Below are 20,885 nucleotides of genomic sequence, written 5' to 3'. Positions count from 1 at the left end.
TTGGTGGACGACCTAGGGGTCGCATGGTTTTGTTGGCTGACACCCGTTGGGTTGGTATAGCCTCTGCCCGGGTCCTTCCACCACCTCCCAGAGGAAGTAGAGGGATTCATCACTCCTTGATTCATCATCCGGAATGACATACATGTTTGGAGGGTGGGGGGTTTGGGTCGGATGGTTGGCCCTGGTTCTCACCACAATGTTGTATTTAAGTTTATGTTCGTTATCATAGCATTTGGGTTGGGGCCGGGTAGGTCTGGGGCGCGAGCTTTGCGCCTCCCTCTGACCCCGTCCAGTGTAATATGCCCTGGGCGGCGTCAGACGTCTGTCTGCAACTTTCGCGGACAGGTAACTTTTGCTTGTCTCATGGTCTGGGCCTAGGCGGGCCTGGCCCGGACCTGGGGGGGGAGGGGGCTCCCCTGGCTTACATGCCTCAGGGGCCTCTGGGTTGGTCTTCCTCTTCCCCGTCTCTTTCTCTTCTTCTTTGCCTTTCTCTCTCTTATCTGTCTGCTTTCTCTTCAGATGCTGGAGTGGACTCTGTCTCCTCTTCAGACGGTGGGTGGACTGCTGTGATGGTGCTCCGATTCCTCCGACTTCCCGAACTCCTCGGAACTTCAGGTGGGTCCTTCATTGGCGTTATAGCTCCTCTCTGGATTTATGGCGGTTAGTAAACCATCTCTGGCTCCTCTAAAAATTGCATCGCACAATGTTCAGGGGATGAATTCCCCAGTTAAGAGACGGAAATATTTTCAACATGCACACTCCCAAAAATTTGAAGTGCTCCTGCTCCAGGAAACCCACTTCCCTGATACTTATTTGCCTAAATTCATACACTCCAAATTTCCACAGTTCTTCCTGGCTAACGCAGCTAATAAGACAAAAGGGGTTGGCATTTTCTTTTCTAAACACTTGGGCTTCTCCCCCACATCAGAAGTTAGAGACCCGGAAGGGAGATACATTCTGGTGTCAGGGACAATGGAGGGGATTTCCTACACGTTTGTGTCCTACTATGCCCCCAATCAGGGACAGGCTAGGTTTTTCACCAGAATGTGGGCGAAGCTTGAACCGTATTTAACGGGTACCTTGATAGTTGGGGGTGACTCCAACACGTCTTTTGATAAGATGTTGGACAAGTCCAGCCCTAGGCGCCCTAGGGTCTTGGGGCCACCCAAACGTGGTCTCACCATCGCTAAGCAACTTAACTCACTGGGTCTGATCGACATATGGCGGGAACTCAACCCTTCCTCCAGGGAATACACACATTTCTCTGCCCCTCATGGCACATTTGCCAGGATTGACCACATTTTCTTGTCATCGGCTGAGGTCCCTCTGGCCGTTAAAGCGAATATTAGGGAATCACCTCTTTCGGATCACTCCATGGTCATCTTGGACCTCCTGTCCCCTAGATCACGGGATGGGGTGCGCAGGTGGCGTCTGAACGAATCTTTGCTCAGTAATCCCTCTCTCTGCAATATGCTGGAAAAAGACATTACTGAATACTTTCATTTGAACGCTCAAAGCGGGGTCTCACCAGAAACCGTGTGGGCTGCTCATAAGGCTGTCATGCGGGGTAAGCTTATCCAGCTGGCGGCGAAACTTAAGCGGGAAAATCAAATTGATATAGCTAAACTGGAGAAGGAATTCCGGGAAGTGTCTAGGGCACATAAGAAAAAACCAACTCTAGCGTCGCGACAGTGTTTGGAAGCGGGTCGTCTGGCCCTGAACATGGCTCTTACCACCCGGGCAGAGAAAAGTTTACGTTGGTCCTCTGCACAGTTCTATTACCAAACCGACAAAATAGGACCCCGGCTAGCTGCTAAACTTTCCCCCAGGCCCAGATCCTATGCTTTTCCCAAAATTAAGACTTCGGATGGATCCATGTCTCAGAACCCACAAAAAATTATGACCGCTTTTTACAAATTCTACTCTCAGTTGTACACTCCTAGTGAGGGAGCGACCATCCAGGGCAGGACGGCCTTCCTGGATGGCCTGGCATTACCTAGTATTTCCGAGGCTCATATGAAATCCATGGAATCCCCCATCTCGGAGCTAGAAATCTTAGAGGTAATTAAGCATTTGAAAAAAGGTTCGGCCCCCGGGCCTGATGGGTTTTCCTCGGGTTATTATAAAGCGTTTGGTCCAGTGCTTGCCCCGCATTTGGCGCGTTTTTTTAATTCCCTTAGGCAGGGACAGCAATTAGAGGCTTCGGCCAATACCGCATACATTTCGGTTATCCCGAAGCCGGGCAAGGATACTTCTGACGTTAAAAATTATAGACCAATCTCACTGATTAATAACGATTTAAAAATTATGACGAAAATATTGGCCAATAGGTTGGCGGATTTTATAGGCCGCTATATTCACAAAGATCAGGTGGGGTTCATGCCGGGGAGGCAGGGACCTGACCAGATCCGAAGGGCTGTGGACATCATTTCTCTTCTGGGGGCCCCCTGGGATGGAGGGAGACCCCAACAGGGTTTCCTCCTTTCCTTGGACCTCCAGAAGGCCTTTGACACGGTTGAATGGCCATATGTGTTTGATGTCTTGAGCAGGTGGGGTTTTGGCCCCTCTTTCCTAAACACCTTAAGAGCCCTCTACTCTTCTCCTATTGCGCACGTGAAACTGCAGGGCCACTATTCGGACGCGTTTCCGATACACAGGGGGACCAGACAGGGCTGTCCACTGTCCCCCCTCATTTTTGCGGTGGCCATCGAAACGCTGGCTATAGCAATCAGAAGCCATCCTGATATTAAAGGGATTTCATGCGGGGGTAGAGAACACAAGTGCGCATTGTTCGCTGATGACCTTCTTCTTTTCCTCTCGAGACCGCTCATTACTAGTCCCAATCTTCTACGACTGTTGGATGAGTTTGGGAAAATCTCAGGCCTCCAGGTAAATCTCTCTAAGTCAATAGCCTTGAACGTCAGTCTCCCGCAATCAATGTTGCAGACCCTCCGGGAAAATTTTCCGTTCTCCTGGGCCACCACCTCTATCCCGTACCTGGGGGTCAATTTGACCGCCTCCATCTCCTCTTTGTACCAAGCCAACTACCCGCCTCTGTTCGCTAAATTGTCTACCGATATGGAACTTTGGGCCAGAGGGAACATTTCCTGGTTGGGAAGAGTTCATTCTGTTAAAATGAACCTTCTCCCCAGGATATTGTACCTTTTTAGATCACTCCCGATACAGGTAACTAAAGGGAAATTGCAGAGTCTTCAATCCAAGATGGTTCAGTTTATTTGGGGCACCAGAGGTCCCCGACTCCCGCGGAGGGTCCTCTTCAGAAGCCGCTTACAGGGGGGCCTAGGGGTCCCCCTGCTTTGGAGATACTACCAGGCAGCCCAACTGGCACAATTCTCGGTGGTATATGCTATGGGGGGCAGACCGGATTGGGTTGATATGGAACGACAATCGGTCCCTAATCACACCATAGATTACTTGGTTTGGGCTCCTCCAAGTAGGAGACCTCCTGTATTGGCACCTTCGCTCTCTCACTCATTAGCGCTGTGCGATAGACTATATACACATCCTACACTTATCTCGGCTCACAAACCCCTGACACATATTTTTAACAATCCGGACTTTGTTCCGGGACTAAACATAAGGGCTTTTCGATGGTGGACCAACAAGGGACTATTCAGGATAGGACACTTCCTCTCACCTCAGGGCCCCTTGTCAGTCGCACACTGTACGAGTAAGCTTGATATGCCTTCCTCAGAAAAATTTAGGTTGCACCAGATTAGACATTTCCTATCATCTATGGTCGCAGGTTCAGATGTTGAACCCCGGGCCACTTCATATGAATGCTGGTGTGCACAAGCTCAAGTCCAGAGGGGAGGTATTTCGTTGATTTACAGGGCTTTGATCGACTCACCTGACAAGCCCGGTTACGCCCTTTCCTGGGAAAGGGATCTGGAGCTATCGTGGGAACCGGACACCTGGAACTCCATTTTCCGGAGGGCTTTTAAAGGTATCTTGAATATATCTCTAGTTGAAGCTAATGTTAAGATTATTACGCGTTGGTACCTTGTTCCCACCCGTCTAGCCAGAATGTACCCGGGGACTGATCCTCTTTGCTTTCGCGAGTGCGGACATCAGGGTTCCTTGCTCCATATTTGGTGGGAATGCCCGCGTATCCGTAGTTTTTGGAATAAATTGTTTATTCTGATCCGCAAAGTTACCGGGCTTCCGGCTCCCAGGACCCCGGAAGTAGCACTGCTTCTTGGCTCTGGTGTAAAAGGGCCCAGAACCAGTTTGAAGCTCATGCATTTCATGTTGTTGGGGGGGAAGCTTACCTTGGCTCGGGCTTGGAAGTCCCCCTCGGTCTCAATGGGGGCGACCAAACGCAAAATCTCTTGGATCATGACCCAGGAGAAGATGGTCAGCATCTTCCGTGACAAGCAAGCGGAATTTGAAGCAGTATGGGAACCCTGGCGTCTGTACATCTCACCTCCCTCATCCTAATTGTCTGTGTTTTGTATTTTCTCCACCCGATCCCTTCTTGCATCCACTCCAGCATCTCCATCCTTTCTCCTATCCACTTTCTCTTCTTGTGTTCTTTCCTTCTTTTCCTTTCCTTCCTTTCGGATATTCCATACTTCCTCCTTTCTTGTGGCTTATAGGGTATCTACCTCTCTCAGGACCTATATCTTCAGAGGGTGATTATATGCAACCCCAGTTCATAAGATTCAGGGGGGGGTTCCCCTTCCTGGTTTACAGAGGGCATTTGTAACTTACATGGAGGTCCACGGTTATATTTTTCTGTGCCTTGCTTGCGGGCTGGGATTCTGTTCTGATCCTCAGACGTTTTAGTAATACTGTTTTAGTAACCATGCCTATCTCGTATTGCATTGTTGCCATTGTTATCATTACAAAGTCCCTTCCCGAGAGGGCTCTGTATATGACACATTGTATACCTTTCTTATGCAATATTTCCTGAGATTGTATGTTATTAATCTACATATGTCTTACAAAATAAAAAACTTTTGCAAGAAAAAACAGCCAACTTCATGTAAATTATTTTATTCTTATATATTTTTGCATAGAAAACCTAAAAGAGACCAGATTGTACAGGACACCGACGGTCCTTGACAACATTTTTCTGGGCATCTCTCTAAATCCTGTTGGTGATGCATCTCAGATTGGGATGCTGTTTTTCACGTTTTGGTTTTGCCCAAAGTCGGTATTCTTCTGGAAAGGAGTAAAGAACATTTTCCAAATGCTCACAGTTTATTCATCCTGGAAAAACTTTCTTCTTTCTACACAGTTTTTATAGTCCTATGAAAACTTACCATAGACCAACCCTTCATCACCTTCCTAATGTCACTAAAGGTTTTATTACACTGAGAAGGAAGGACACTTCTCCCCCACTAGATGTCTGTGTATTTCAACAATGTGGATGAGATACGGAGGATGAAGGATTTCATTCTTTCCCCCCAGTTTTACTAGATTGATTGAACTTTTTCCAATAAGGGCAAGTCTTTGATGGTTGATAATACATGAACTTAGGTTCTCTCCCTCATCACAGGCCAATACAGATTTCTACCCTGCACATACCTCTCCCCAGTAAATGCCTCCCTATCAGCACAGCTCTCCCCCCTCCAGTACAGATCTCTTCACTCCTAGTATAGATCTTCCCCTCAGCACAGATCTCTATGTACAAATCTTTCCAACCCAGTACAGATCACCCCTAAGTACAGATCTCTCCCCAGTACAGAACTTCCCCTCCTTGTTCAAATCCCTCTCCCCAGTACAGATCTCTCCCCAGTACATGCCTCCCTATCAGCACAGATCTCTCCCTTCCAGTACAGATCTCTTCACTCCTAGTATAGATTATCCCCTCAGCACATATCTCTCTGTACAAATCCCCCCCCAGTACAGAACACCCTTAAGTACAGATCTCTGCCCAGTACAGAACTTCCCCTCCTTGTGCAAATCCCCCCCCCCCCCCCAGTACAGATCTCTCTCCCTTAGTTCAGTCCTCTCCATCCCAGTACAGATCTATCCATCCCAGTGCCGATCTCTCCCCCTTAGAACAGATCTGTTCATCCCATTACAGATCCCCCTCCCAGTACAGTTCCCCCGATACAAATCCCCCCACCCCAGTACATCCCTAACCCCCTCCACAATTCACTCACCAGACCAGGTAATTCAGAGTGAGAAGTCCAACCTTGACTGGGTCATGTGAACTGAGCCGAAGAGGAGCTAAGAAGGGCCCTACATTCTTAACTGAGGTCTGACAGGCAGCAGCAGAGTTTGAAGTGCTTTTGGTGAATGATGGTTGTCAACACTAGCTACTGCCCTGTGGACCCCCCACCTTATCTACACCCATGTATTGTGAAATATTTCCCCTTCATTTCTTGTTCAAGTGATGATGGTCACTAAGACAAACATTGGATTTGTCTAACGGGGACACAGACAACAATAAAAAAATGTTTTTTTAATAAATTATGAGGTTACAGTATATGGGGTTATAATGACTGACATGTTTTTATTTCTGTTAGTGAACGTAATAAACTAAATCTGGTTATAACTTTTTACAATTCCATCCAAATTTAGGTTAATGCTGGAATTCCACTTAACCTTTGCCGTAAAGCTAGCCTATGTCCTTTATTTATTTATTTTTTTAATTAAATAAAAGGTAGACGCTGGACGATCACATGAAATGATTGTCACAATATATTCCTGTAGACCATACATTAGTTATCTGGAGGTTCCCATGATATACAGTACCTTTGTCAAAAGATCCATCAAATTTAAATCGTTTTATTACTGTTTATTATTTGTGTATGATATTTATTAAAACAATTCCATATGATTTGTTTTATCTTAAGTTAGTAGTGATAGTTTTAGTACATAGATATAGAAAAGGATAACAAAATACCATTCAAAAAACTATTCTAAAACCTGTCTGCTATCAGTATCCTTTCAAGATCTAAAGATACAACCTAACCCATATATAGTATATCCCCTACTGATCCCAGTTATATATTATTCTTGAGAGAAAGGTCCAACTTTGGACACATTTATATTCCTGTAGATGTTTCAAAATGATTGGCTTTCCTTTATCTTTTTCTTTCTTCTGACCCACTTGTCTCTGCTGGTCAGAGACCTTCTCCTTTCCCTCTATGTGTTCTAATGTACATTTTATAATGTGTTCATGTCATTTAACACCTAATAAATATGCTGGGAACTCTGTAGCCATGTCCAATATTTACCAGCTTGCCGAGGCTTTGGCTGCAGTACCAGCTCTGTTATCTTTGATAAAATCTGCTTTGAATATATATAGAACCCTGCCACCATATGTGTAATCACACTAAACTACAAATGTGATACAAATCCATTCTGATGAGCCAGCATACAACTAGTACAATAGTAACAGGAAAACAATAGTTGAGATGAATATTTTTGCAGTTGGTACAGCAGTGCCTGAAAGACAAAAAATAAATATGAAAGGTCATGTTAACAAGTTTCCATAATCATTAGAAGTCAGTTACCCAATCTGTACATTTTTAAGTGCCCCAGGGTCTGGCAGATCTGAGATGCTTCCAGTTGAGGCTTCTCAGGAGCAACAAACACTTATTTTCCCCAAGTATCAGAGAAGTCTACAGTGAACCATCCCTCAGCAATCTGTGTATACCAAATACAATTGATTAAATGTAAGAGCTTGTCTACAGGATTAAAGTGGACACCCGATCGGCCCAGTTAAGCCTTATGCATTATGCAGTAGTGATGTCGCAAACATAAAATTTAATGTTCACGAACGGCGAACGCGAACATCGGCAAATGATCGCGAACCGGGCGAACCGCCATAGACTTCAATAAGCAGGCGAATTTTAAAACCCACAGGGACTCTTTCTGGCCACTGAAAATACAAAGCAAAGAAAAGGGCGCACCAGCCTAGCGCATTATCCTCAGCGAGTTTATTAAATGAAAAATTAAAATCAGCTACTCACAAACAATCGTAAAATTCAGGCACATCAATTCCATAAATCTGCCTCATGCCAGAGGATCAACGTCTTTACTGGAAGCAGAGGGCTGACGCGTTTCGAGGCTGTGCCTCTTCCTCAGAGCCTCGAAACGCGTCAGCCCTCTGCTTCCAGTAAAGACGTTGATCCTCTGGCATGAGGCAGATTTATGGAATTGATGTGCCTGAATTTTACGATTGTTTGTGAGTAGCTGATTTTAATTTTTCATTTAATAAACTCGCTGAGGATAATGCGCTAGGCTGGTGCGCCCTTTTCTTTGCTTTGTATTTTCAGTGTTTGGTCGACCGCCCTGGTCGTAAGGGGCAGCAAAGCCTAGCCATCATGGATGCCTATTATCAGCACGAGTTCCGGGATTGAGGCAGCCTGAGGACCAGGTTCCGAGCGCAGGAAAGGGGGTGCTGTATAGCACTTATCTTTTTTGGAACTCTTTCTGGCCACAATAGTGATGGAAAAGTTGTTTCAAGGGGACTAACACCTGGACTGTGGCATGCCGGAGGGGGATCCATGGCAAAACTCCCATGGAAAATTACGTAGTTGACGCAGAGTCGGGTTTTAATCCATAAAGGGAATAAATCACCTAACATTCCTAAATTGTTTGGAATAACGTGCTTTAAATCATCCAGTGTGTGTATACGATCAGGTATGATGTTGTATCGATCAGGTAGTGTAAGGGTTACGCCCGCTTCCCAGTGACAGACCAAACTCTGACCGACCAAACTCCCCGTTTAACGCACCGCAAACAACCGCAAACAGACCAGAACCGACCAAAATGGGACAGTAACTGGGCTTTAAGGGTTAGGGTTAGGGTTAGGTTTAGTTTTAGGGGCTAGGGTTAGGGTTATGGTGAGATACTTAGGGTTAGAGTTAGTAACCCTACCCCTACCCCTCTAACCCTAACAGTCTAACCCTAAGCACTAAAAATAACCCTAACCCTAGCCCTAACCCTAATTCTAATTTTTTTTTCTGGTTCTGGACATGCTACAGAGCTGAAACTTCACAGGTACACTTTTTAGACCCCCCCGACACTGAATCACACAAAAAAAAGTTCTTAAAAATTGTCATTTTTTGATAGAGAGCCAATTATTGGAAAAATTAAAAAAATAAATAAATAAATAAAAAAAATAAAACATTTCTTTGGATTAAGCGTCTAGGGGGTCTAAAAAGTGTACCTGTGAAGTTTCAGCTCTGTAGCATGTCCAGAACCAGAAAAAAAATACGAATTAGGGTTAGGGCTAGGGTTAGGGTTAGGGCTAGGGTTAGGGTTATTTTTATGGCTAGGCTTAGAGGGTTAGGGTTAAGGTTAGAGGGTTAGGGTAATGGTTAGAGGGTTAGGGTTAGGTTTAGTTTTAGGGGATAGGGTTAGGGTTATGGTGAGGTACTTAGGGTAGGAGTCAGTAACCCTACCCCTCTAACCCTAATCCTCTAACCCTAAGCACTAAAAATAACCCTAACCTTAGCCCTGACCCTAACCCTAACCCTAGCCCTAACCCTAATTCTATTTTTTTCTGGTTCTGGACATGTTAGAGAGCTGAAACTTCACAGGTACACTTTTTAGACCCCCCAGACACTAAATCCAAAGAATTTTAAACTTTTTCAATAATTGGCTCTCTATCAAAAATGACAATTTGTAAGAACTTTTTTTTTTTTGTGTGTGTGATTTAGTGTCTGGGGGGTCTAAAAAGTGTACCTGTGAAGTTTCAGCTCTGTAGCATGTCCAGAACCAGAAAAAAAAGATAATTTTCAGTAGAGCAGGGATGGTGGGAACCCCTTTTACACCTATATGATCTTTTTTTTCTGGTTCTGGACATGCTACAGAGCTGAAACTTCCCAGGTACGCTTTTTAGACCCCCCCCCCCCCAGACACTAATACAAAAAAGTCATGCCTGCCACCGTATATATATCAGTGGTGGGTGGGCACACAGTGGCACTGCAGTGGGCACAGTACACTCTGTGGACCTGACAGTCACTGGCAGCCTATGCAACTGCAATAATAAAAAATATTTTTTTTTTTCAATTTGCAACAAGATGCTGTGCCACCGTATATATATCAGTGATGGGCAGTGCACTGCAGTGGGTACAGTGCACTCTGTGGACCTGACACAGCACTCACTGCAATTATGACAGAGGAAAAAAAAAAATATTTTTTAAAATGCAAGGTACTGTGCCTGTGCCACCCGAAATGAGTGTGGTGTGCACACAGTACAGTCTGTGGTGGGTCTGTGGCCTCTCACACACAGCAGGCAGGCAACTGCAGTGCACAATATATATATTGGGCTTTTTTTTATATAAAAGGGCTTTTGGGGACAATATATATATATATATATATATATATATCACAGAACAAAAAAAATACACAAATACCAGCCCTAAACAGGGTTTTATTGGGGACAATAGATATATATATCCAAAAAAAACCTCAAATACCAGCCCTAGGAAGGGCTTTTTGGGGTGCTGTCCTTACAGCAGTAGTGGACCAAGAACACTGACTAACAAGACCGGGAACACTGACTAACAACTGTCCCTATCTATTAACAGCAGCAGCAGCAGCAGCAGTACTCTCCCTGCTCTCACTAACACACTGCTTCAGAAATGATCTAAGATGGATGCTGCCCTTGCTTATTTATAGGAGGTGGGAGGGTCTGGGAGGGAGGGTATGCTGATTAGCCTGGAATGTGTCTGCTGACTGTGAGGTTCAGGGTCAAAGTTTGCCTCAATGATGATGTATAGGAGGCGGACCGAACATCGCATATGTTCGCCCTCCGAGGCGAACACGAACATGCGAAGTTCGCCGGGAACTGTCCGCCGGTGAACAGTTCGGTATATCTCTATTATGCAGTATGTAACAAAAAAAGATATAACTGCACTATATAAACAAACAAAAGCAGCAACTCAAATATGAGATATTCTCCAATACATTAATTAACCAAGAAAAAGTTGTGCTGTGTGAAACCCGGAGGTTGGATCCCTTGGGTTTACATCCATGGTTTTATGTTGATTTAGACCAATATTAGAACCATCGGGGGATGTTGTTTAGTAATACATTTAAGGTTTCTTTATTACAATTTCATTATAATTTATATTTGTTTATTAACCCTGGCATTTTGATAATGCGGGATAGAGGTAATAGACTAGGAGGAATGGCATAGTTTCCCTTGTCCAAGGTGGCGGAATAGTAGGTGATTACCTGAGGCTCAGACCGAGGTGTGGCTTAGTTGGATGCTATATATTGCCGTGAGTCAGCACTCCACTTGTGCCCCAGGACGACATAATTTGTGATGAAACGCGTCAGATTAGCGACGTGCTGACGTCACCACGCTCCATTGCTCCTGGAAGGATGGGCAAATTTATTGCAGATGGCCGGCTAATTTTAATGCTGATGTTTACTACACTGTTGTAAGTGCAATTTTATATACAATAATAAAAATCTGGTACCTTTTACACTATGGCAGATTTTTTGTTATATTCCATGGGGAGTGTCACTCCTTTGAGAAGCTAAGAAGTGTGACCAGTGATTGGAGATCTTATAGAAGATTCATCTGTCTGCCTATCCCTTCAGTGACCCAAGGCCTTGGGTGGGTTAAAGCCTCAAAGTGCTGAGGACCTTTTGAGGTCTCTTTATCCGGTAAGCAGGTTATCCTGTTTTTGGTGGAGGATCTCACTTTTGATGGTGGAGGAATATCAATTTATGAGGAGGAATTGAGTTTCACATTGTGTTGGACACTTTTATGTAATATATGCACTGGATTTACATTAGTGTGGATCGAATGTCTTTATTATTAATATATATATATATATAGTTAATGTTGTAATTTCACATTATGCAGTATTGGTTGGCTGCAGGGGTCCCACTGTGTATGCTGTGCATATATGGAGCTCTTTGGTTCTTGTCATTGCATTGTTATTGCACTGCCAGTGGGGCTCGTGCTGAATGGTCTTCACAATGTTCCATGTCCCTGTGTAGTGGGCGCTTCTGCGTGTCTTCTATCTCCCACCCAAACTGGAAATGATGTACACTGACAACAGAAGTGGTATTTAACCACTTAAGCCCCGGAAGATTTTACCCCCTTCCTGACCAGGGCCTATTTTGCGATTCGGCACTGCATGAATTTAACGGACAATTGCGCGGTTATGCAACGCTGTACCCAAATGAAATTGACGTCCTTTTTTTCCCCACAAACAGAGCTTTCTTTTGGTGGTATTTGATCACCTGTGCGATTTTTATTTTTTGCGCTATAAACAAAAAAAGAGCATAAATTTTGAAAAAATAACAATATTTTTCAAATTTTTTTATATGAAATTCCCCCCCAAAAAATTTAAAAATCTAATTTTTTTAACATTTTAGGCCAATTTGTTTTCTGCTACATATTTTTGGTAAAACAGATTGCAATAAGCGTATTTTGATTGGTTTGCGCAAAAGTTATTGCGTTTACTAACTGAGGGAAAGATTTCTGCCATTTTTATTGTTTTTTTTTTTTAATTAGTAATGGCGGCGATCTGCGTTTTTTTTTGCGGGACTGCGACATTGTGGCGGACATATCCGACCCCTGACTAACATTTTTGACACTTTTATGGGGGTACCAGTGACATTTCTGCAGTAATCAGTGCTATACATATGCACTGTTACTGTAAAAATGACACTGGCAGGGAAGGGGTTAACTTTATTAGAGATCCAGGGGTTAAGTGTGTTCCTAGGGGTGTGCTTCTAACTGTAAAGGGGCGTGGCTTGTGATGTAACCACAGAGACATACGATCCTACATAGCAGGATCTTATGATCTCTGCAGTTACACCAGGGAGAATGACAGGCGGCTGTGTTTACATCAGCCGTCTGCCTTTCTCCCTCTCCAGTGGGAGATTGCGAGTGACCGTCGGACATCGAAGCCGCCGGTCACTCGTGCTCGGATGTGCGGGAACAAGCAGGGGCGGGTGCGCGCCTCTCTCCGGCGGCGCGCACTTGCCCCCTAGAGGCGCCTGGGCGAGCGACATAGCCCTAAGTCGGTTTGCCCAGGAGAGCCAGACTGCCGCAGAAAATAGTCGTGTGGCAGTCGGCAAGTGGTTAATATATATAGTTAATGTTGTCATTTCACATAATGCAGTATGGGTTGGTTGCAGGGGTCCCACTGTGTATACTGTACATATATGGAGCTCTTTGCTTCTTGTCATTGCATTTTCATTGCAGTGGGGCTCGTGCTGAATGGTCTTCACAATGTTCCATGTCCCTGTGTAGTGGGCGCTTCCGCTTGTCTTCTATCTCCCACCCACACCGGAAATGATGTACACTCATTAACAACGGAAGTGGTATTTACGCCCCCCCTCCTGAAAACAGTGGCTTGAACGCATAGCTGACCTGCACTTCCTGTTCTGGGCTGACGCGCATTCCAGAGCGATGCCTTTTAATTTGGGCTTGTTTTCTTGCCCAGGAATGTGGAAGTTTTGCATTCATTAGAGCTTTGCTGCAGTTTGCCCCTGTATTTGTGATAGCCCTGGTTTGCCATTCCCCAACACTTCAGATCTACATTGTTTATGTTATGTTCATTGTCTATGTTACAGGCCACACACACATATAGATATACATTATTTTTTATTATATATATATTATCCTTTAAATCCGGATTAATCCTTTTATCCATGATAAAAACAATTTTTTCTTTTATCATATATTTTTTAAGAATGATTTATTTTTAAACAAAGGCTATTATATTATACAATCTCAGGAAATATAATAATTATAAATTCCTAAAAACATTTTTCCTCTGTTTTTTGTTCTTTTCTTTTTTTTTTTTTTTTTTTCTCTTTTTTTCTGATTTCAGTGTGTCTACCATATTACTCTTTAACGAGTTTTTTGGTCAATTCATCACCTTTTCATCTCATACCGGATTCTCACCTCTCTCCTGCCTCTTCCTATGTATTTGATGTGGTCCATGCCTCAGCCCCGGGTCAGGCATTTTTCGGCTCGGCCCGGCCCCTCCTCCCTAGGATTGGATCTCTTTAAACATATGACACTACTTAAGGTAGTGTACATTTTACTTATTATTCCCAACTAGATATATGTATACAATCATTCTTTCTTCCCCCCCCCCTTTTCCATACTAGTTCATAGGTCTAACTTAGATTTGTATTTATAGATACACAATCTACCTCTAAAACTCCTGATGAGTGGACGGAGGTCCACGAAACGCGTCGAGCCTACAATTACTCAGATACTTCTATTCAAGCCTCTTATATTGAAAGACCGCATAAAATAGAGAAGATTGTGTTATATTAAATCAGTTATTCATAAATCATTATTTTGGATATGTCATCAGTATATCTATTTTTATGTCAATGAATTATATTATGGTATTTATTAAGTATATTTTTGTATGTGACTGTATGTATTATCAATTGAAAATTATATATTTGTTTATGTCATCTCCTCATGGGTCCCCATGGTTTGGGTCTTAAATTGTGTAATGAAAAGTTTGTGCACCCATGAGGATTCAGGTGTCATAATAAATTTGTTATTCATAAATTATTATTGGTTATATTATTAGTGTATTTATTTTTATTTATATAATTGATATATGAATTATATTTATTGTACTTTTATATACTTTATCATGAATTAATATTTATACATTTGAATACATGCCAGCCATCCACAGCCCCATTTTGGGTCTGATATGCGATTCATGTTATTCATCCCAAGATAAGTACATGTCTAGCTGCACTCATTTAAAGTCCCACACTCCTTTCCTCTTCTGCCATATTAACTAGGGATGGAGGCACTAGACATTTTAATGGACAATCTATGTGGCAGATCTATTCTTCCCTTGTTTGCTCTGTTACAGTCTGGGTGGAAAACACCCCTTTTAGGTCTGCCACCTGAGTTATCCATATATATATATATATATATATACACCATTCATTTTATAATTTCATTTATCTATCTATTATTAATAAATATTTTTTGAGCAATAGTTATCTAGTTTCCTCAATGATTACATTTTCTTCAAGCCCAATTAATCTTTAATATTCCTTTTCCCCTGAGACAGATATAATTCTATGTGGTATTGGAGGAAAAGGGCTGACCCGGAATTCCTGTTCCGGGGCTGCGATGAATGTACGCCGCCTTTCCCTCTTGCCTGTCTCTGCTTCTCAGCATCCAGGCGGGGGGCGGGGCTGGCCTGCTATCATCGGCGCCATGCTCGGTATGATATGTATGCGGCATCATTTGGCGTCGCGTTGTCATAACTACCGATTTCCATCAGCATCGGAGGGCGGTCCCTATGACCAGCATCCGGTCTTCTGACCGGATGTGGGCGTTAGAGTTCCGTCCATATATATCCGACGCCAACATGGCGTTGGCGTGGCTCCACATCTATACTATGGGAAATGCAGGCTGGTTACGCTATTATCTTCAATCTCTTCAATCCTCTTTGGTGTATCTTCATACACTCTTGTTGCGGTAATTTGGCTTTATTGTCACATTCCATTCTCCCTATTCACTTTTTTGCACTCCCTTTTCAGCATGATTGACTTCGGGGTGGACACATAACGTGTCTCTACCGGTTTTTCACATCTCATTATGGCTCTCGACCCCCTTCCTTTATCACTCTTTAATCTATCTCCCATAGTAATATGCTTTTCATTTCTACATCACACTACACCCTTTCACCTTCATCTGCTCCCCCTTTTCTAGAGACTGGTATTTTCATTGCACTTTTATATGATATCTCATACTTGGTCAACTTCCTTGATATCCACACCCTTGACACTTCTTTCATATGGCTCACTGCTCTATTTTTATTATATATATATTATCCTTTAAATCCGGATTAATCCTTTTATCCATGATAAAAACAATTTTTTCTTTTATCATATATTTTTTAAGAATGATTTATTTTTAAACAAAGGCTATTATATTATACAATCTCAGGAAATATAATAATTATAAATTCCTAAAAACATTTTTCCTCTGTTTTTTGTTCTTTTCTTTTTTTTTTTTTTTTTTTTTTTTTCTCTTTTTTTCTGATTTCAGTGTGTCTACCATATTACTCTTTAACGAGTTTTTTGGTCAATTCATCACCTTTTCATCTCATACCGGATTCTCACCTCTCTCCTGCCTCTTCCTATGTATTTGATGTGGTCCATGCCTCAGCCCCGGGTCAGGCATTTTTCGGCTCGGCCCGGCCCCTCCTCCCTAGGATTGGATCTCTTTAAACATATGACACTACTTAACCACTTACCTACAGTGCACTTTCACCCCCTTCCTGCCCAGACCGATTTTCAGCTTTCAGCGCTCTCACACTTTGACTGAGAATTACTCAGTCATGCAACACTGTACCCATTCAAAAATTGTGTCCTTTTTTTCACACAAATAGAGCTTTCTTTTGATGGTATTTAATCACTACTGGGTTTTTTATTTTTTGTGCTATAAATAAAAAAAGACTGAAAATATTGTGAAAAAACGCATTTTTCTTTGTTTCTGTCATAAAATTTTGCAAATTAGTAATTTTTCTTCACAAATTTTGGCCAAAATTTATACTGCTACTTATCTTTGGTAAAAATAACCCAAGTAAGTGTATATTATTTGGTCTTTGTGAAAGTTATAGAGTCCACAAGCTATGGTGCGAATCATTGAAAATTGATCACACTTGATCACACCTGATGTACTGAAGGCCTATCTCATTTCTTGAGACACTAAAAAGTCAGGAAAGTACAAATACCCCCCAAATGACCCCTTTTTGGAAAGTAGACATTCCAAGGTATTTAATAAGGGGCATGGTGAGTTTTTTGAAGTTGTAATTTTTTCCCACAATGCTTTGCAAAATGAAGATTTTTTTTTTTATTTTATTTTTTTTTACAAATTGCCGTATTAACAGGTTATTTCTCTCACACAGCACATGTATACTTGCAACTACACCCCAAAACACATTCTACTACTCCTTCTGAGTATGGCGATACCACATGTGTGAGACTTTTTCACAGCCTGGCCACATACAGAGGCCTAACATCCAACCAGCACCGTCCGGCATTCTAGGAGCACAAATTTCACATATAATTTCCTGACAACCTATCGTACTTTTGAAGGCCCTGGAGCACCAGGACAATGGAAACCCCTATAAAATGACCCCATTTTGGAAAGCAAACACCCCAACGTATAATTTTTGAGGCATAATGAGTCTTTTGAATATGTCATTTTTTTCCACAAGTTTTTGGAAAATGTGGAAAGAAAATGAAAACACATTTTTTTTTACACAAAGCTGTCCATTTATGCAATATTTCTAACACATAGCATGTACATAGCAAAAATTGCACCCCAAAATACATTCTGCTATTCCTCCTGAGTATGGCGATACCACATATGTAACACTTTTTCACAGCCTGGCCACATACATAGGCCTAACATCCAAGTAGCGCTTTACACAAAGTTGTCCATTTATCCACTTTAAGACTGGGCCTATTTTTGACACTTGGTGTTTACAAGCTAAAATCATTTTTTTGCTAGAAAACTACTTGGAACCCCCAAACATTATATATTTTTTTTTAGCAGAGACCCTAGAGAATAAAATGGAGATCGTTGCAATATTTTTTATCACACCATATTTGCGCAGCAGTCTTCCAAATGCGATTTTTTTGAAAAAAAATCACTTTTTTGATCTAAAAAATAAGAAAACAGTAAATTTAGCAAATTTTTTTTCCATAATGTGAACGATAATGTTACGCCGAGTAATTAGATACCCAACATGTCATGCTTCAAAATTGCGCATGCTCACAGAATGGCGCCAAACATTGGTACTTAAAAATCCCCATAGGCAACATTTTAAAAATTTCTGCAGATTACTAGCTTAGAGTTACAGAAGAGGTCTAGGGCTTAAATTATTGCTCTCGCTCTAACGATCGCGGCGATACCTCACATGTATGGTTTGAACACCGTTTACATATGTGGGCGGGACTTGCGTATGCGTTTGCTTCTGCGCGCGAGCTAACGGGGACAGGGCGCTTTAATTTTTTTTTTTTTTTTTTTTTCCTATTTATTTTATTTATTATTTTTTTATTTTTACACAGTTTAAAAAAAAAAAATGTTTTGATAATTTTTATTCCTATTACAAGGAATGTAAACATCCCTTGTAATAGAAATAGGCATGACAGGTCCTCTTTATTGTGAGATCTGGGGTCAAAAAGACCTCACACCTCACAACTACACTAAAAAAGAAAAAAAAAAAAAAAATTGTTGAAAGAGGAAAAAAAAAAAAGCAAAAAAAAAAAGGCGGCCCTTTAAACCGGTTGCTAGGCAACGTCTTTTGACGTAGCTCCGGTCCTCCAAGACCATAGAGTTGAGTGAGGGCCATCTTGCCCTCACTCGACTTCCTGTCTCTGAGGATCCGGGACCGGATAATTTTCCCCGCTGCCGGCGGGTCCGGTAAGCTGGGAAAACGTCTGGGACGCGGCAGGAGGGGGGGGGGCACCTCTTCCCCTGCACCGTAAGGGTAATTCCGCGGCGAATCCGCCACTGGGACCACCCTTATCTGAAAGCCGACCGCCCGCCGTTTCAAAAAATACCGGGGTTATGGGGGCTATCTTCTGCCATAACCCCAGTATTTAGCTTTTAATGGCCGACGCATATAGTCGTTAGGCGGTCAGTAAGTGATTGCATGTATATGGCAAACAGGTGACGATGACTGATGGGGTGACAGGTGACGATGACTGATGGGGTGACAGGTGACGATGACGGATGGGGTGACAGGTGATGATGACTGATGGGGTGACAGGTGATGATGATTGATGAGGTGACAGGTGACGATGATTGATGAGGTGACAGATGACAATCACTGACCGGGTGACATGTGACGATGATTGATGGGGTGACAAGTGACGATCACTGATGGGGTGTCAAGTGACGATGATTGATAGGGTGACAGATGACGGTGACTGATGGGGTGACAGGTGACGATGACTGATGGGGTGACAGGTTACGATGACTGATGGGGTGACAGATGACGATGACTGATGGGGTGACAGGTGACGGTGATTGATGGGGTGACAGGTGACGGGGCGATGGTCACTGATGGGTGACAGGTGACGGGCGATGGTGCACGGCGGTACTGATGGCAGTCTCTGGTGACCGGTGAACTTTAGGCTACATTCACATGTGAGCGTAGCGATCACGGGCAGAATCACTGCGATTCTGCCCGCGATCCAGAAATCATTGCAAATGGCGGGACGCCTGTGCGTTGCCCGCTGTGCGATGTTGCTGCGATTTCCGCCTGCCGAATCGCGGTAACATCACGCAAACAACGCATGACGCCCCAAAGAAACTCTTGTACTTTTTTGGGCGTCATGCGATGTTTGCGCGATGTTACTGCGATTCGGCAGGCGGAAATGGCGGCAACATCGCACAGCGTTTGGGGTGCTATTGCAAATCACGGGCAACGCACAGGCGTCCCGCAATTTGCAATGATTTCCGGATCGCGGGCAGAATCGCGGTGATTTTGCCCGCGATCGCTGCGCTCACATGTGAACGTTATGGGTGTCAATTTCTGGGCACTGATGAGGTGACTGTTGGGTGACAGGTGACATTGGGGGGGGCTGAGGACTGTGTGGGGGGACCTTTATTACTGTGATTTTAGTGTGATTTTACTTTGTACATGTGTACAGAGCAGTAACTCACTATTTCTAGCTCTTCTCCCCTCATACTGGAAACTGTATGAGGAGAGAAGAGCTAGTAACAGTCAGTTACTGCTCTGTGTTTACATTTTGTGATCGGCTGTGAATGGATTCACAGCCGATCACATAGTAAACAGTCACTGTCAGTGACTGTTTACTACCGCCGGTGACAGCTGTGTTCCTACGGAACACAGTGCCACCGACATGACCGCGCTGCGCGCTCCCGATCGCGCATGCGCGGTCATCTCCCGGCCGCCTCCATTGTGATCGGCTGTGTCATTGGAACACAGCCGATCACGTGGGAAACAGCCATGCCTATTGGCTGTTTCCCCCCTGCCGGTGACCGCCTGTGTCCCGGGGACACACCGACACCGGCAGTGCACGGCGGCGCGCCCGCGATCGCGCGCCTGCCGTGCTTGAATGGGCGGACGTCATATGACGTCCGCCCAGGATAATAGCCGCACCGTCCCGCCGTCATATGACGGCGGGCGGGCGGTAAGTGGTTAAGGTAGTGTACATTTTACTTATTATTCCCAACTAGATATATGTATACAATCATTCTTTCTTCCCCCCCCCCCCTTTTCCATACTAGTTCATAGGTCTAACTTAGATTTGTATTTATAGATACACAATCTACCTCTAAAACTCCTGATGAGTGGACGGAGGTCCACGAAACGCGTCGAGCCTACAATTACTCAGATACTTCTATTCAAGCCTCTTATATTGAAAGACCGCATAAAATAGAGAAGATTGTGTTATATTAAATCAGTTATTCATAAATCATTATTTTGGATATGTCATCAGTATATCTATTTTTATGTCAATGAATTATATTATGGTATTTATTAAGTATATTTTTGTATGTGACTGTATGTATTATCAATTGAAAATTATATATTTGTTTATGTCATCTCCTCATGGGTCCCCATGGTTTGGGTCTTAAATTGTGTAATGAAAAGTTTGTGCACCCATGAGGATTCAGGTGTCATAATAAATTTGTTATTCATAAATTATTATTGGTTATATTATTAGTGTATTTATTTTTATTTATATAATTGATATATGAATTATATTTATTGTACTTTTATATACTTTATCATGAATTAATATTTATACATTTGAATACATGCCAGCCATCCACAGCCCCATTTTGGGTCTCATATGCGATTCATGTTATTCATCCCAAGATAAGTACATGTCTAGCTGCACTCATTTAAAGTCCCACACTCCTTTCCTCTTCTGCCATATTAACT

The 20,885-nt window shown here is 43.0% G+C and overlaps 2 protein-coding genes across 2 annotated transcripts in view; both read right to left on the bottom strand.

The window, feature by feature from the left end:
- Positions 1–20,885, bottom strand: part of LOC309558454 (uncharacterized protein) — a gene marked incomplete at its 3' end in the record, with an annotated part of 200,033 nt that overhangs the window by 70,879 nt on the left and 108,269 nt on the right. The gene's annotated exons all lie outside the window — the stretch shown is intronic.
- The window catches only part of LOC309557489 (uromodulin-like), a 78,981-nt gene continuing 65,113 nt past the window's right edge, over positions 7,018–20,885 (bottom strand). The window contains exon 11 of the mRNA XM_082260214.1: positions 7,018–7,425. Coding sequence (XP_082116340.1) covers positions 7,361–7,425 — 65 coding nt within the window. The 3' untranslated portion in view covers positions 7,018–7,360. The remainder of the gene's footprint in view (positions 7,426–20,885) is intronic.

This window comes from Pelophylax lessonae, assembly GCF_965119305.1.
Source record: "Pelophylax lessonae genome assembly, chromosome: 6".
In the NCBI taxonomy this organism is placed as follows: Eukaryota; Metazoa; Chordata; class Amphibia; order Anura; family Ranidae; genus Pelophylax; species Pelophylax lessonae.
Note: the sequence above shows the minus strand (reverse complement) of the source record. Positions and strands in the feature narration are given on the sequence as shown.